Source organism: Epinephelus moara, chromosome 10 (assembly GCF_006386435.1).
Source record: "Epinephelus moara isolate mb chromosome 10, YSFRI_EMoa_1.0, whole genome shotgun sequence".
NCBI classification, from domain to species: domain Eukaryota; kingdom Metazoa; phylum Chordata; class Actinopteri; order Perciformes; family Serranidae; genus Epinephelus; species Epinephelus moara.
The window spans coordinates 26,696,861-26,712,864 of record NC_065515.1 but is presented as its reverse complement, the minus strand read 5'-3'; the positions used below and the strand labels follow the sequence as shown (position 1 = coordinate 26,712,864).

At 40.9% G+C, this 16,004-nt stretch overlaps 1 protein-coding gene across 3 annotated transcripts in view; it reads left to right on the top strand.

The window, feature by feature from the left end:
• ddah1 (dimethylarginine dimethylaminohydrolase 1) overlaps positions 1-16,004 on the top strand; it is a 95,559-nt gene that overhangs the window by 67,783 nt on the left and 11,772 nt on the right. For all 3 annotated transcript variants that reach the window (XM_050054751.1, XM_050054750.1, XM_050054752.1), the window contains 3 exons: positions 1,425-1,524; positions 4,609-4,682; positions 11,994-12,113. In XM_050054751.1, coding sequence (XP_049910708.1) covers positions 1,425-1,524; positions 4,609-4,682; positions 11,994-12,113 — 294 coding nt within the window. The remainder of the gene's footprint in view (positions 1-1,424; positions 1,525-4,608; positions 4,683-11,993; positions 12,114-16,004) is intronic.

The window sequence follows — 16,004 nt, the reverse complement described above, 5'->3', positions numbered from 1 at the left end:
CCCGTGCCGCACTCTAACACACACACACAAACACACGGAAAACCGGACATTATCATCAGTTTATAAAACCCCCCCGGACACCCCGGACGGGACGTGAAAAGTGGACATGTCCGGGCAAAAGAGGACGTTTGGTCAGCCTAACCCAACCAAAACTAATGGAGTCTAACACAACATTCTGAAACTGTTTTAGAGAGCTGTTAATTCAACTTTCGGATCATTTTGCAGAATGTAGTTTGTAGTGCTGTTGAACTATATCACATCATACAGAGAGGTGTTTCTTGTTATTTAGCCTGGCCTCACTGATATAAATGGGGTGGACGAAATAGTAGAAAACACCTGTCAGTATTATGCAATACAATTCAACAGCACCACAAACTGCAACCTCCAAAATGACCATACAGTCGAAGGAAGGATTTACTGTAGGACTAGTTTCAGCTAGGTGTACCTACTAAACTGGCTACCTTAGCATATAATACTATTATGTGGGTATGTGTGCATAAGAATAAGATGATTTTGTATTCATATGTGTACATGCTGGCCTTTATTGCGTTATCTGGGCAGTGCATGGCAGTCTACCTGGATGACCTCATGGTTCGGCCCTGCACATATGAGGAGAAGCAGGAGCATTGTGTTCGCCAACAAGCACAGTGAGCAGGCTGAGGTCATAGTGAGATAGGGCTTGTGGAAACACTGATGCTCTCGCTAACATGACTGGCCTTGGAAACTACTCCCGCAGGAACCCCAAAAACAGGACAGTAAAATCACACTGGGCGGTCAGACAGGAGAACAGACCAGCCGAGGTTCAGCCAAAAAAAAGACCTGCTCTTTCCTCAGGTTTCCAGTTCAGCACAGAGGACATCCAGGTGAAGTGTGGTTTGCCCTTTCATTTTCCATCCAGGGAGTGCGTTTCGTAATATATGTTAATACTATCCTGGGTGGCAGCCATCCTTTTACTTCCTTCCTATAAATATACGAAAGACAGATGACCCAGACCATGAGGACAGGAAGAGGTTTTCTTAGTTTGTGTTGGTCCTTCAGCGTACCTATTTTCCTCAGCCACTGCCTTGTTAAAGTTTTAAAGTACTTCCTCCAAAATGACATCATTTCATGGCTCATTAAAATGATGTCATCGCAACCTGTCGGGGAAGAAAGGTTTTGTTTCAGCGTACTCAATCTCAGGAATCTGGGTAAACACTGTACCTCACAGAAATCCAGTGAAAATCCTCAAACTGATTTTCATCATCTTGTTTACAGATGTCTGATTAGAACTGGACCGTATCATAATATTCCTGAAGATAGGAAATGCTGATGGTTTGGACCATTTGGTGGTGTCGCTTACTGTACGTCATCACAGTTCAGTCTTTTGTTTAGTATCAACAGATGTTTTTAGAACCTTTCTGTTTGTGTCCTTGTGGTTGTTCCAGACGGAGGCAATGAAAAAAGCTCTGAAGGACTTGAATCTGAACATTGTGGAAATGACTGACGAGAATGCCACACTGGACGGCGGAGATGTGCTTTTTACAGGTGAGCTATGACTCCTCAATCACTGTATTTTGTTGAAATACCTTGAAGATCTGCACCATCAAAAAACAGTCTGAAGCCATCCACATATGAAAGATTTTCCAGAAAAAAATGAAGCTGACACTCTCCCTAGAGGTGAACCATTGTTTCTCTGGCATTTTTTATGCCCCATATATCCCATACTTGCATATAATAATAAAATAGTAGGTGCTCTATAAGCTCGAGATCAATATAATAGTTGTTAGTTTTTACAGGAACAGGATTAAAATATAAAAATGAAGCTGAGGTGAGACAGGGTAACGTTTGCCTTTACACCTAGCTTGAAAGGTGGCACCATGTCATCTATGTCAGTTTGTACTGTGTGCAAATGTGGATACACACAAGCCTAATATTTCATACTGTGGGGTTGCTATGGCATCGGTATAAAATGCATCCTGAGGTTTTATTGCCTGCCCTGTATTTGGATCTCACTTCCCAAACAGTGTTACCTGTGTGATGTCAGTCGCAGGGCAGGCAGACAGCGGAAAAAACTGCACGCCACTTCACACACAAGTGAGTTGGAGAGCTAGTTAGTTCCGCCAACCCTCTCTGGCAGACAAACTACTGCTGGGTGATGGAAAATGCGTCACTAATTCTGCACCACTTGCGATTTTCCCTGGGAATGTCGTCACAGACACCCAGTTCATAATACTGCAAATACAGGGCCTTTCATCAGTGGACCATAGACTCAGTCACCACTGTGTGACCTCATTCGGCAATAGGTAGTGAACTAAGAGATATTTAATTACACAAAACACACATAAACAAACAAGCAAAGCTTTTTAGCTTATACAGACACCTCATCTTAAGCAGCAAAAGAATCTACAGCAAAAGAGAATCATTTATGTAGTATTTAATGTAACACCCCTCAATATACAAGTGTTGGATGGATCAAACAACATACTGGTGACTTTGTGTTTCTCCCAGCTTGTAAACTATAAAGTTGGTCCTGTGAGTGGAACCTGGGAAAGACCGCGGCTTCATCAAGGACTTTCCTCCATTTTTTCCTCAAACACCAGTTCACATTATGATGGCAAATGAACATTGCTTTCCACACAGTCAACAGGGATGAAATATTTCTTTTACAAGCTTGGATGCTTTTAATTTGATTTCCTGCATGGCATGCTTTTAGGTCAATCAGCACATAGATAAGTAACATTATTGGCATAAACCTTCGCAATAAGTATCTGGCTCTGGTGAGCAGCTTACAAAAAATTGTTTTTCCACCTTGCTTCAATGATTGAGGTCAGTAATGACGTGGGTTCTACTTTAGATTTTTCCCTGGACTGCCATAAACAAATGCAGAAATCCTCCAACCATTACAGAAAATACTTTAAAGCAGCAACATCAAAATCAAACAACAGGTTGTTTAGTGGGTTTTCCATTATTTTCGCTTAACAAAACACCTGATGTGTTATTCTTAACATGATACGTACAGTAACAGGTGTCACTCTTGGTTCAAGACATGGTAAACAGTCAGGGAGAAGTCTGACAACTGAGCAGCCACATGTAAAGCTGGGTTTTACTGCAATCCAATACCTTTATATCAGAGCTGTGCATGTGCTTGTTCAGTTCAAGTACAAATAAGACGATGTAGCTGTAAACAGAAAACATTAGAGAGCAGTGAGATAGCAGAGTATGAGCCTCTGCAGTCTCAGCTCACAGACTGTTGTGTGTCTGTAAGTTTGTGTCTGTGTTTCGGGATCCTCCACGCAAACATTCCTCTGTGCGACCTCAATGACCCGGTGCCTCAGCACACTAAGCAGAATTTCCCTCGAAAAATATTCTGTCGCAAAAACATTGTGCAACACATACTGCAGGGTCAAATCAAATCAACTGTACTGCAAGCTCTCACCACGGGCTCCTTATTCCTCTGGCATCAGATCGTAAAATATGGTGAGGGCAGAGAATCATCGGTACAGTCGTGTGGTGAGTCGAAATGTGGGTCAGTGTCTTCTACACAGCACAGGCCACAAGGAAAAAGCATAGTACACTTAATTGGGTTTCTAGACACTGGCTCTACGTGCTCGTTCCTTCCAGCTGAAATCGGTTTCACATGGCAGGGCTAGAAACATTTCCTGTTGGCAGGGCCCCGGCTAACGGCTCATTTTGTAAAGTCTCAGCAGCTACGTTAGAAGCCCATCCCTGAGCTCTGTGTGCTGCTGCAGCTTCGCCAGGCATTCAGGGCTCTGTCTGCCTGTGCCCCACCATACTGACCACAGTTGGCCTTTCTCACAGGCATGCATAAAGTACACACTGTGGTGAGTGCAGTGTTCACCTACTGTAGCTTCACTGCCTCGCTGTATTGCTGGGTGCTCAAAACTTTTAGACTAAATCACTGTAGACTTTATAGATGTTAGAACTGTTTGGGTGTGTGTTCATACTGCATGTATTATTCAAGTTGTTAGTCCTTTATCCCACCTGCTGTATTTTGCTGCATTTTCTCTGCATGTTTCAGCTCGACTGAACTCACTTTTAGTACCAAGTGCTTTCTCTGTTTTGTTTAACACTGCGGATGCCGCGAATAAACTGCAATTGCCAACTTGAGGGTAGTTGGCTGTTTTAATATGCTGGGTTTGTGCTGGCTGTCACATGTCACACAAGTGATGATTCTCTCTGAACAGTCAGTGGTCTGCAGTCTTTTAACTCCATCTCTCTTGGAACCTCGACCCAGGTGGTACCAAAAAAGGCACCGGGTACTATCCACGACTTTTGCCAATGGAAAGCCAAAAAAGAGTGAGTCAAGGTGTGCCGCACCATGCAGGGGGAATGCGCCATTAGTTTCTTATAGATGCTTTTGCACAGCCTCGTTACCTTGTGTTTCTTTTGTGATCAATTTTTGTCTTTGATATGTATGGCTAGCTATTTATTAATGTATTTATTTATTTCCAAATATATTTGTTTAAGCTGATGTATGTGGCAAGCTACTGCATGCAGTTGATCCCACTGGCATAGACAAAGTTGTATTGAACTGAACCGAATTAAATTGAAGTGAGTTGAATTGATATTTGCTTACATAACACCAGTGATGTCTGTTTCTTTCCTCAGGGCGAGAGTTCTTCGTGGGCCTTTCCAAACGAACCAATCAGAGAGGAGCAGAGATCCTAGCAGATGCCTTTAAGGTGAGTTTAAATGGTGCAGTGGTGTAAAAAGTGGCAGAATCACGACTCATATTTAAATAAAAGTAAAGATACCTTCCTCAAAAATGACTGGTATCTGAATTTTAAATGTACTTAATTTGCATTCATTCATATTTATAGAAACTTTGGGGCAGTGCTACAAACTGTAAACACAACTTTGTCATGTACGTAGAAATGGCAAATATGCTTGCCAACAGTTGAAAATATGAATATCCAGCAGGCACATAGTATCATAAGCATTTATTTGAGGGCCTGTTTGCAGCCAACTGCCAAATGTAAGGCCAATAATGACAATCCTCTCACCCCTGTTTTGATTTCCACCCAATTCTGAGGGAAATATCTGACTCTTAAGCTGCTAAATGGTCCACTTTGTTCACCACCTATTCGATAACTTTGTCTTTTTGATGTTCATTACTATACAGCCAGGGTATAGTGGATTTTGGGGGCTTTTTTGCACAAAACCCGTATGCCTACTGCAGCTAAAAATCACGTTGATAAGACCTGTGGGAGGAAACAAAAATGGTGAGGTAGCTGGTCTACTGCAAAAACAATGAGCTGAGATATGCTATAAAGCTCCACTGAACAGAGGGGAACTACGGAGTGGGGCTCTGTGGGTTTGTCACAATGTGCACATTTTTGCCATCATACATTTGGCCCATTGTTTATACACGTGTATATCAATTAGAGCAGCTTTAAGGATCAAAAAAACAAAAGTAAGTTTTGTTTTATGTCTGTAAAGATGCATATTAACCTGAAACCAGTTTTGAGACTTTGTAGAGGTCAGCATAAAAATATAGAAATGTATTGAATCTGTTTGTTTTTTTGTTTTTTTAATGTACCTTATGAAATCTCTTAAATATTGTGAGCGATCCGACATTGCAAACAAGGAACGAAGAGATACATATATTATCAATCATACAAGCTTTAGTCCAGGAAGATAACAACATCATCACTCTGTTCATTTGCTTTTTTCATCCTGTTCCACCTCCTGTTCTCTCTTAATTCCATTTCTTCCTCCATCCATCTCTGCCTCATTTCACCCTCTCCGTTCTGTGTATTATATCTGTCCTCCATCCATCCGTTTCTTCTGCCTTTCAGTCTGTGTCATTATGGACTAAATACTGTTGAGAACATACAAGTCCAGTGCAAACTGGGCATTGGCAAGAACATTCAAACATTCACTGTATATTTGTATATATAGTAACTTTGTGTACATTTATATTGACATAAAAGTGAGAGCAACCAAAAGAATAAATACTTGTGCAGGGTACAATTTAAAAAAAAAAAAGTATTTCTATTTGTTATTTAGCACTCCTGAAGCGAAGCACTCTGAGGTTATTGATGGATGCAGCTGTAGAGAGTCTCAATGGCAATTAGTCGTTAGTGCCCGCCAGGGTCCAGGCCTCAGCTGGCTTTGAGGCATTTTTAATCAGCCGTTGATGCAAACCTCTGCCACCTCTGTGTACAGTGATGAAACGGGCAGTTGATGACACTGATTAAAAAGGGTGATTTGGGAGGAGAACCACCTGCCTCATCAGTTACTTCATTCATTATCATCATCATCATCATCATCATCGATCAATACGTCTGTTAAAATAAATGCATTCAAAGACATTCTTTACTTTGGAGGTGAAATACTGTTTTCCTCTAAATGAATGAATGAATGAATGAACCGCTGACTCCTTTGGGAGGCTCGGAGGCTAAAAAACATCTTTTTGAAATATAATTTACAGCTTGAGAATGAAAACTGGTTTTTCTCCTTTTTGGAATTGGACAAATGTTACGTAATCACTAATCAGCTCACTTTGATAAATAGCTCTCATATCACAGAAAAGGATACTGTAAGTCTGATAATACTCTGAATTTTACTTATTGTCAACAAATCCCATTAAAGGAACCAAAATCAACAATAAATTGATCCCAATAACTATTTAAGTATTGCCTTTGTAGCTAGAGTCTGACAAAGGTTATTACTCAGTACCAAATACTTGCATTGTTTTTCAAAACCCATTAAAAACACATCAATGACCCACCGTGTTGTGCTGATTTCCTACATTACAGTGAATAAGCACACTGTCCTGCAGCTGTAAATACTTCCCAGTGAACCAAATTGGCTGCTGAACTTAGTGCACTACTTGAGTAACATTTGCTAAAAAAACTACCATGCCAAACTATTTCAGAAAATTATTTAGCCTCTTTTTTGGGCTCCAACAATAGTTATGTTTTCGAGTTGTCTGCGCTTCTATACACTTGTGAATGCAATATCTCAGGACGCCTTGAGGGAATTTCTTCAAATTTGGCACCAACGTCCACTTGGACTCAAGGTTGAATTGATTAGATTTTGGGGTTCAAAGGTCAGTGTGACGTAAAGTTCTGCAAAAACACTTTTCTGGCCATTATTCAAAGCTGTAACTCAAAAACAGAAGGGGAGACGTGGTTGGATACCGAATTGGTGACTTTAGCGCCCACCTTGAAACAGTGGTGATTTTATAGATCTTCTGTGGTGCTGGGCTTAAGATGTGTATGTAGCATCCATGTTTTAGAATATCTAGGTTTTTTGCAGCCACTGTCATGACTACATATGAGTCTGGACAGTCATAGACATAAACAGCAACTGGACGAGTTGGCATATAACCCTAAGGTGGTAATTCTTTTTATTTAAATATAAGTCTTTATTTGTGACCCATTCAAAGATTTACGCCTTCATTAAAAACAAGTAAGCTTGGAGATGAGTACCACAGAATAGACAGAGAGGTTAGAAAGTATGGAGAGATGCATTGTTGGTTTTGCTCTTTTAATAGGATTTCTTGACCCCAAGAAAAATACTGCTCACCAGCCTTGTCCTTAATGTAAATGGCAACAGTAAGTGTATAAGCCCTGTTCATGTCTCTTTTCAACCCTTGCTGATGTCAGTCCTTTTGTATTTCACCATATGTTCCTTTCTGACTACCTTCTGGCTTATTCCCATGCACTGTGGCCCGACCTTGAGAGCCACAGCCGAGCTCAGCAATCACCACTCACACATGAAACACATGTCAAGAGGAAATGTTGCGCAAAATATCCCAAACATCACTGAGACCACAGATTCAGGCAAACTGGGAGGATGTGGGCGTGAAGTCTGCAAACAGGGTCATAGTGTGGGTCACAAACACAGACTGATTCTATCAGTCTTGTTTGCTGTTGTTGGAATGTGAAGAAGTCTCACATTGTAGACTTTACACGTATCGCTTTTGGATTTGGTCTGAGAGACCGTAACAAAAGAGAAAAGCCGGCCGACTCACAAGTTCATAGGTGGGTCATGGCGTGAAGAGTTCAACACGTTACAGTAAGATGAATGGCCTTATTGCTGTGCTTCCCTCTTCCCATCTGTATCTGATTTGAATTCCTCATTATGGATTCCTCTGTGTTTTCTGTTATCTTTGATAAGACAGGACTTAATGATGCGTCTCTGGCAAATGACACTAGGAAAAATCTCTTGAGCATCCATTATTGTTATTTTTTCCGTTTTTTATCAGATTGATTCCTCCTATCACTGTTGTTCTTTCCTTTCATTATCAAATTAAGGATCACATTATTGCCAGGTTTGTTTAGCGCTCAACAACTGTGTACAGATGTCGGAAGCTCTTTTCTTTATGGGCCTTGCGGAGGTCAGACCAGATGGTGCTGCTGATTGAATGAATTTGTTCGGGAAGAAGCAGTACACAGGCCAAACCACTTCTTTTCATCTGCTGCTAAGAGGTGTTGACTCCCAACTTGAACCAATAAGACACGAACATGGACACAGCTAAAGAGCTAAACAGTGGAGCTCAGTGTGCTGTGCCTGTGGGTTGATCAATAGGGTCTTTTCAGGGGACAACGTGGCAGTAAATCAGCTTGTTTAGTGCAGATGAAAAACAACTGTGTCTCTTCCTGAACTCCCATAAGGATTTATCTTGATAAAGAGAAAAGTATGACTCGTATTTCTAATTTTGCACAGTAACAAAACTTCCTGTTCATGGATAATGACTGAAGGAAGTTCAGATTACATAATTCCCAGTTGTCCTTTTGTATCTTCTAAACAAGTGCCAAGGGAAGAGTTCATGAAAACATCAAGAATGGAGTAATTTAAGCTTTATACATGATGAACTGCCAAGTGCTATTCTGTATTTCAGTCACAGTCAGTGAATCATAGCACTTTAATTAAGCTAATGATGCAGTACAAATATTGACCTGAAAAGTGTTAACATATACTTGAATGGAAAATGTCACATAAGAGTGAAACTATGGAACATGTACACAATACTTCATAGAGTTTCATGAAGCTGAGAGCCATGAAAACCAATTCAAAACATATTATGTGATTAAGAAAACATATGGATGTCAGTTGTGAGGCGCAAACCAAAATTTATACGCTCATATAAATGCATTCACGTTGAATCAGGAAGGAAAGGTCTTGGCAAAATAAGCTTGAAGTCTCAAATCCTATCGTAACTCAAATTACAGCTCGGTATCACTTCAAGGTTTACAAATCTCTGAAGGACTCAACTCTGGCATTTGCAATCCTCGAAAGACTTACGGTATGTGTAACTGTCACAAACTGTGAGTCCATGTATCAAATGCTCAATCACTCAACTGGAAAGTGGTAAATTCTTCCAGTCCAGTAAATCAGTAAATCAAAATCCAAACAAAGTCAATGATATAAAATGATGTTGTTTCAGCAGGATGTGCTGTGCTATAATTCTTTAAATATGGACCCCAGGCTTTAATTACTGCAAACAAGGAGGCTTTCAACCGGCGTTTTAATGAAGGGGTCGAGCCAAAATCAGCTGCTTAAGTCTTAAGATAAAATACGATAGGCCCTTATACAGTACGAGATACTTTTCTATAGAAATGTATACTATAGTAATGATCCTATGCTGCACTAATGTGGACCATATATCAATCAATATGGATGCAATTGCTGACTGAATGCTGCTTTTATCCTCAGTCTGAAAAGTTTATTGATTTAAAGGCCCTTGTTTATGGATATCACCTTGTTGCACAGTAGTTTTAGTGAATAGGCTGTATTCAATCTTTTTACCAGTTTAATTCACTGGGTCTGTTTGATAACAGGAAGAGACCTCTGCAGATGATTTAGCTCTGGGTAAAAAACTCTTGAACATCAGGGTTTAATTTATCAGAGAAAAATGTGAGCACACATTAGTGGGTACTGGGCCACTAGCCCAGTACCCACTAATGTGAGCACACATTAGTGGGTACTGGGCTAGTGGCCTATCTGCGATGTGTCAAACAACGTAGGAGAAACACTGATTTGTAACTTATTCAGTGTTTTACCAGTTGTAAACACCTGGACCTCTGCGGATAATTGGTTCCTAGTAATAACCTCCTGGAAAATGAACACTGGAGGAATACTAACAAGGAGAAGTTTCAGCTGGATGCAATCTGCAGTCCTCACCACTAGATGTCACAAAATCCCCCTAAATTGGACACTGTGTTCCTTTAAAGGCCCTTAAAATATATTTACTTAATGTCTTTATGAGTGAAGGGATCCCAAATGACCAACATGTTCTGCCATAGTTTGAACAGCTTTGCTCTTTTCACATTCACATTTTCTAACTGGTATAAGGTGGGCAGGGCTCCCTGGAAAATTGTGATGTCTGATGATCATTGATGTTGAGGTGATGTTTTTTTTCCTAATCCCTGTCTCTGATTGTTGCCTATTTAGTTGTTTATATTTAATGTTCTAGAGATTTTAAAGACACCTCTGCCACTTTCCATTACCTGCAGTAACATCCCAACATTTGCTATACAACATCCTGCAACCAGAGGAAAGCCTCTCCAGTCAGGCTTTAACAAGTTTCTCTGCAATATCTTCATAACCCTGAGCTCAGTCACGATTTATCTCCTGGACACTTTTGCTGTTTTCTCCCCTGAGCTGCCCACTACTTCATTTTAAAGGTCATTTTTTAACAACTGCACAACGACACTGCTTTTGTTGTTGTTGTTTTATAAAAAACAACCCACAATATATTACATTGTTTCACACACTCTGACTGGAGCTGCAGTGCTTTGTTCTGTTTCCAAAGGACTGTAAAGCGTAGTCACCGACAAAGGGAGTCTTAAGGCTAAAATATAGTCGTGTGTGCAGACTCTATGCAGAGCCCAAGCAAGTGGCCTACACTGATGTGAGCATTTATGGTGCATGGAGCATGGCGTCTGTTACCCCTTTTCCACCCAAAATGGCACATGTTCGTGGTTTTATTTTTTAAACATACAGTAGATAAATCTGCTAAAAATCAATGCTGATCAAAGCCAATAAATACCCGTGACTACTGCAGAGTCATTTGACCCTGGTTTGAGTGCCAATTGTAGCCTTTCTCATTAGGAGAAGAAAAGCCAGATGTTTGTGAGAAAGGAGCTTGTGTTGCTCAGCAGTTAAACCTCCAAAACGGTAGTTAGCGATGGGGTTTCTATGCCACTGTGTTGAGTTTCTGTGAAGTAGTCTACTGTTATGTTTGATTGATTCAAAACACACATAAAACATATATAAAACAAGGCTTAATAGTGACAATATTAAACACAAACACAAAATTTGGCTCCTTTATAACTCCCAAGGTTCACCAACAAAACAGTAGTCTTTTGGTAGACACGTTTTCCCCAGAAATACAACAAGCTAACGTTATTAGCATAAGCCTATTACATTTTAAATTGCATACATTAGCCTAGCAGCTAGCAGAGTTTTCTGCAGCTCATATGAAGCTGGGAACACAGCAACAAAGGAATATTACAAAATTCAGCTTCATTTTGGCTCAAAAGGTTCACTGACAAAACATATGTCTCATACTAGACACATTTTCCCCACATATACAACATGCTAATGTTATTAGCATAAACCCATGACATTTCATTGCATAAATTTGCCTGGTTAGCAGAATTTCTTTTACTCATTTTTAGCCCGGATAAGTCACACGCAAGACTTAAAATGCTATGCTGTTTAGCAGCTTACATCCATTTTAAGCCAGGCTTGTCAGACTATGATGTAGCGTACATGTCCATGCAGAGCCTACACCATAAACACAGCATCAGTTAAATGCAAACATATATATACGCTTTACACTGAGTTGTCACACCTGTACAGTTCAATCCAAAAGAGAACCTTGCACAGCTTTACAGGTCATTACATGTCTGGGACAACATTACCACAGTTTATGTTGGGTTCTGACATTGTTGCTGCATGTAAGGCTTGTCTTGTTTTGTAACTACTTTCAAAGACTAGAAAGAGGTGCCATCACCTAATTGGATTGTGTTTTGCAGGACTACGCTGTTTCGACCGTGCCTGTGCTGGAAGGGCTGCACCTGAAGAGCTTCTGCAGTATGGGAGGACCGGGCCTTATTGTCATCGGCGCCAGTGAACCAGCACAGAAAGCCCTCAAAGTATGGAATTGTGCATTTAGTGCATGTTGTGTGTGTGGTTAAACCTTCATCCTATTGCTGTGCTTCCCCCAGCTGTAGTCATGGAAACCACTCAATCAATGTAGTGGCATTGTTTTTGTAGCTATGACGCACATTGACGCAGCTGATTTTTTTTTTTTGGGTTGACTCTTGGCCCAGTGCTGTTGGTGTTAACAGCCCTGTCCTTTTTTTCTCCCCTTCTGCAAAGTATTCAGCAAAAATAACACTACAAGACAGGACATCACACGTGTTGATCTTGAGCAGACTCCCTTACTTACAGCTTGATTGCTTCTTCCCACTGCAGGCACATTGAGACCACCTGTCACCTTAATCCTTCCTCATTAATTCACATTCTCAACTAAGCTGAGGGGATTGCCCCTGGCAGTCACACTCCAGCTTTGGTTGCAAAGGTATTGTCCTTCCATTAAACAGCTTGAGCTCATTACTGCATAAAAGGCTTCTGAATCGATCGAGCGCCATCGCAACAATAGCCCTCAAAAAAATAAACACAGGGATGCTGAAGGACTCATCATGAACAAGAGGCAGTTTGCACCCTGACAGAGACAGATTGGTCGTTTTCACAAAGAGAGTAATAAATCTCAGCCCATCCCTCTGGTGGAATTATTCCTAAAATTTCCAAACACATGAGACAAACTTTTGTCGGCACTATGACTGAAACGCAGCCGAATATGTAATGTCATATTTGCTCTCCTAGACACAGATGCTGTATGTTTAATTACATAAGTATGAAGACTTGCACACAAGCACATACACCCTTGGCCTTGCTGGCAGGGCTTTTCACTTGCCTCCTAGAGTGATATCTCCCCCTACTGGTTCAATCCTACACAAGGTTACTTAAAGTCAAGTCAAAGCCACTTAGTGTATCTCAGGGGGCAATTAAATCCAGCCCATCTGACAGCACATCCTAATGAAGCAAAGTACTTGAGAGCAGCACAAGGTCAGACTTGTTGGTCTTATGTGCATGTTTGCATAGCTGAAGTGTACACAGGAAGTCGAGAATCTTGTGCATAAACACATGCAATAATTGATTTTTATTTCCAGCATCGACTCATTAAGATTCCTGCCTGTTTGATCACCCCAGTAATTAGCTACTGGAGCGAGGAGTGGCCGTTAGCGAGACTTAATGACAGACTGCTTGCTTTCTAATTATGGCTTACGTCACCCTCTCTTTCAGCAATTAGCTCCTGTTTTAAAGGACTTTTAACGACCCTGGATTTGTAATTAGGTAATGTTCTCTTTGTTAGGGGAGTGAGATCTCGTGAATGCTGTTTTAATGAATTCAAAGTGCTTGTTTTGGATGTGGATGCAGCTCCTACGGCTGTGAGGCTCCTTGTCTGTGTACCCTAGGACAAAGACACTTTGTACAAATTAAAGTTGGAGCCTGACTCATTCAGTTTGTCTGTAGGGAGCTAGAATTTTGTAACTATAAAATATTCAGACCAGAGAGTAGACCCTGACCTGTTGGCAGTCTGGGTTTGGAGTAGAAGGTCTGTATATGTATATCTCACCGACATTTGGTTAAAAAGACTTTTAATTTTCACTTTGCTAAGCAGTTAGGCTCTGTCTTTATCTGGGAAGTGTGCTCAGAATGTGTATTTGTGTAGGCCAGGTGTAGTCTCTTGTCTGTGTTTAGCTCTCCAATGGATGAGAATACACGTTGACCGGATGGATTTCATCATCCATCTGCTGCTGTCACTGCCAAGCCTCACTCATGAAGTCATCATCCCGAAATACCACCTCTGTCAGAGGCTGCAGCACCCACTCCCTGCTCTCTCACACACATAACCCTCCCTGTAGTGGACATGCTGGGCAGGCTGTAGCTGACCAGTCACCACTCTTTGACTCATGAGGTCATGACTCTATACTGGTCAGGGTTTAATCTTCACCTCAATGATGTTTACACACTTACGTTTTTATAGATAATGAGGTGATAATATGGTGAAGACTTTATTTAGGATGAGCTGTGTTTGATGACCAAATCCTGATTACAAACATATTGGGGCGGCAGTAGCTCAGTCCATAGGGACTTGGGTTGGGAACCAGAGGGTCGCCTGTTCAAGTCCCCGTCCGGACCAAAATATGGAGCGTGGACTGGTAGCTGGAGAGGTGCCAGTTCACCTCCTGGGCACTGCTGAGGTGCCCCTGAGCAAGGCACTGAACCCCCCAACCGCTCAGAGCGCCTGTCATGGGCAGCCCACTCTGACATCTCTCCACTTAGTGCATGTATAGGTCCTGTTTGTGCATGTGTGTGTTCGGACCTGTGTGTAATTGACAAACAGAGTGAAAAATTGAATTTCCCCTCGGGGATTAATAAAGTATATAAAACAAACAAAAAAAAATATATATATGTGCAACCTATTTACCAAAATATGAAGATATTCTACGTTTCTGAAGAACTTTGATGTTTGATAAATGAATTGTATGTTTTATCTAGTGTTTAATATCCAGAGATCAGTAGCTAATACAACACTTTAGATTGTTTGGATTTAGGTTTCTGAATTATCCCGAGACAATAATCAAACAAGATCAAGGTCCCATTTACGCATGTACTGCACTGCCTTTTATTCTTTGTTTTTAAAATTGAATGCTACTAATAAAAATAAAAAAAAACACTTGCTGCGCCTTTTTATTGTTGCCAGGCAACCACCCTATCACCTCCTTACCCCTAACCTTCCTGTGTAATCAATTTACCATATATTTTGGCTCGCTAAAACTGCGTACTTGTTTCCACAGTAATTAGTAGCTAGTTACTAAAATGAATAGGCAGAGACCGTATAGCTTCGGGGGTCCAGCAACCACTACCATCAGTTTCTCCATTGTTTACCAATTGTACACTTGTTGTTGTGACCACCACAGAAGGCCCGCCTCTCAAATCATCCAATTGGACAATGGGAAAAAAGTTGAAAAAAAGTTTTTTCAACTAGTCAACAGAGCGCTCTGGTTAAAAACGCAAGGCGCCTAGAGCGTAGAAATGCAAGGCGCCTAGCAATGCAAAAACAGCAAGCAAAAAACGCAATTCTCATTTAAAACAATTACAGAAAGCCACCTTCAGCTGCTAAAACACTTTCCGTGTGATTGGGGCCTTGGAGTCTACGGCCACGCTAAATGCTAAATGCTGACGTGAGCATGCTAACATGCTAACAGTAACAATGCTAAGAAGGGGAAGTTCAGCAGCTATAATATTGACCATATTCACCGCTTTGTTTCAGCATGCTAGCATTCGCTAATTAGCACTAGTCATTTGCCAGTTATTAACCACAGTATTGGTTAAACTAGAGGAAAGGCTGAGATTCATGCAGGAGGGGGGTACTGGACATGAATATCTATATCTATACAACATATGACAATTTATTCAATAGTTGTTGAGATATTTCAGTCTGACCTGCATGGTGGATGACCATAGAAGTGAAAGTAGCATCCATGTCTGAAAAGTCAAGCCAATGCAAAAGTGCCTTGAACTTCTTGATTCTTTCTAATGGCCAACAGGGCGCAGCTCCACTGGTCACAAAACAAAGTCAGATTTTATATAAGTCTATGAGAAAATGACCCCACTTCCCACTTGATTTATTACCTCTGTGAACATTTTCCTAATGAGCTTATGATCTTAATTGCTCATTTCAAGTCTTCTTCAGTACAGCTCAAGTTGGCTTTGTGAGTGATGGTCCCATTTACAGTAAAATAGATGATAAAGCTGTAGGATGTGACTACCTTGAGAATGAGAAGTTGCTACCACACTGACCTGTTAATTGAGATAGAGGCGTTGCAGTGCGTCACTGGCAATGCCTCAATCAGTCCCAGTTCTCACTCCACCCCAGTTCCACCTTTAAATCCAAATGTGGTCATTTGTGGCTC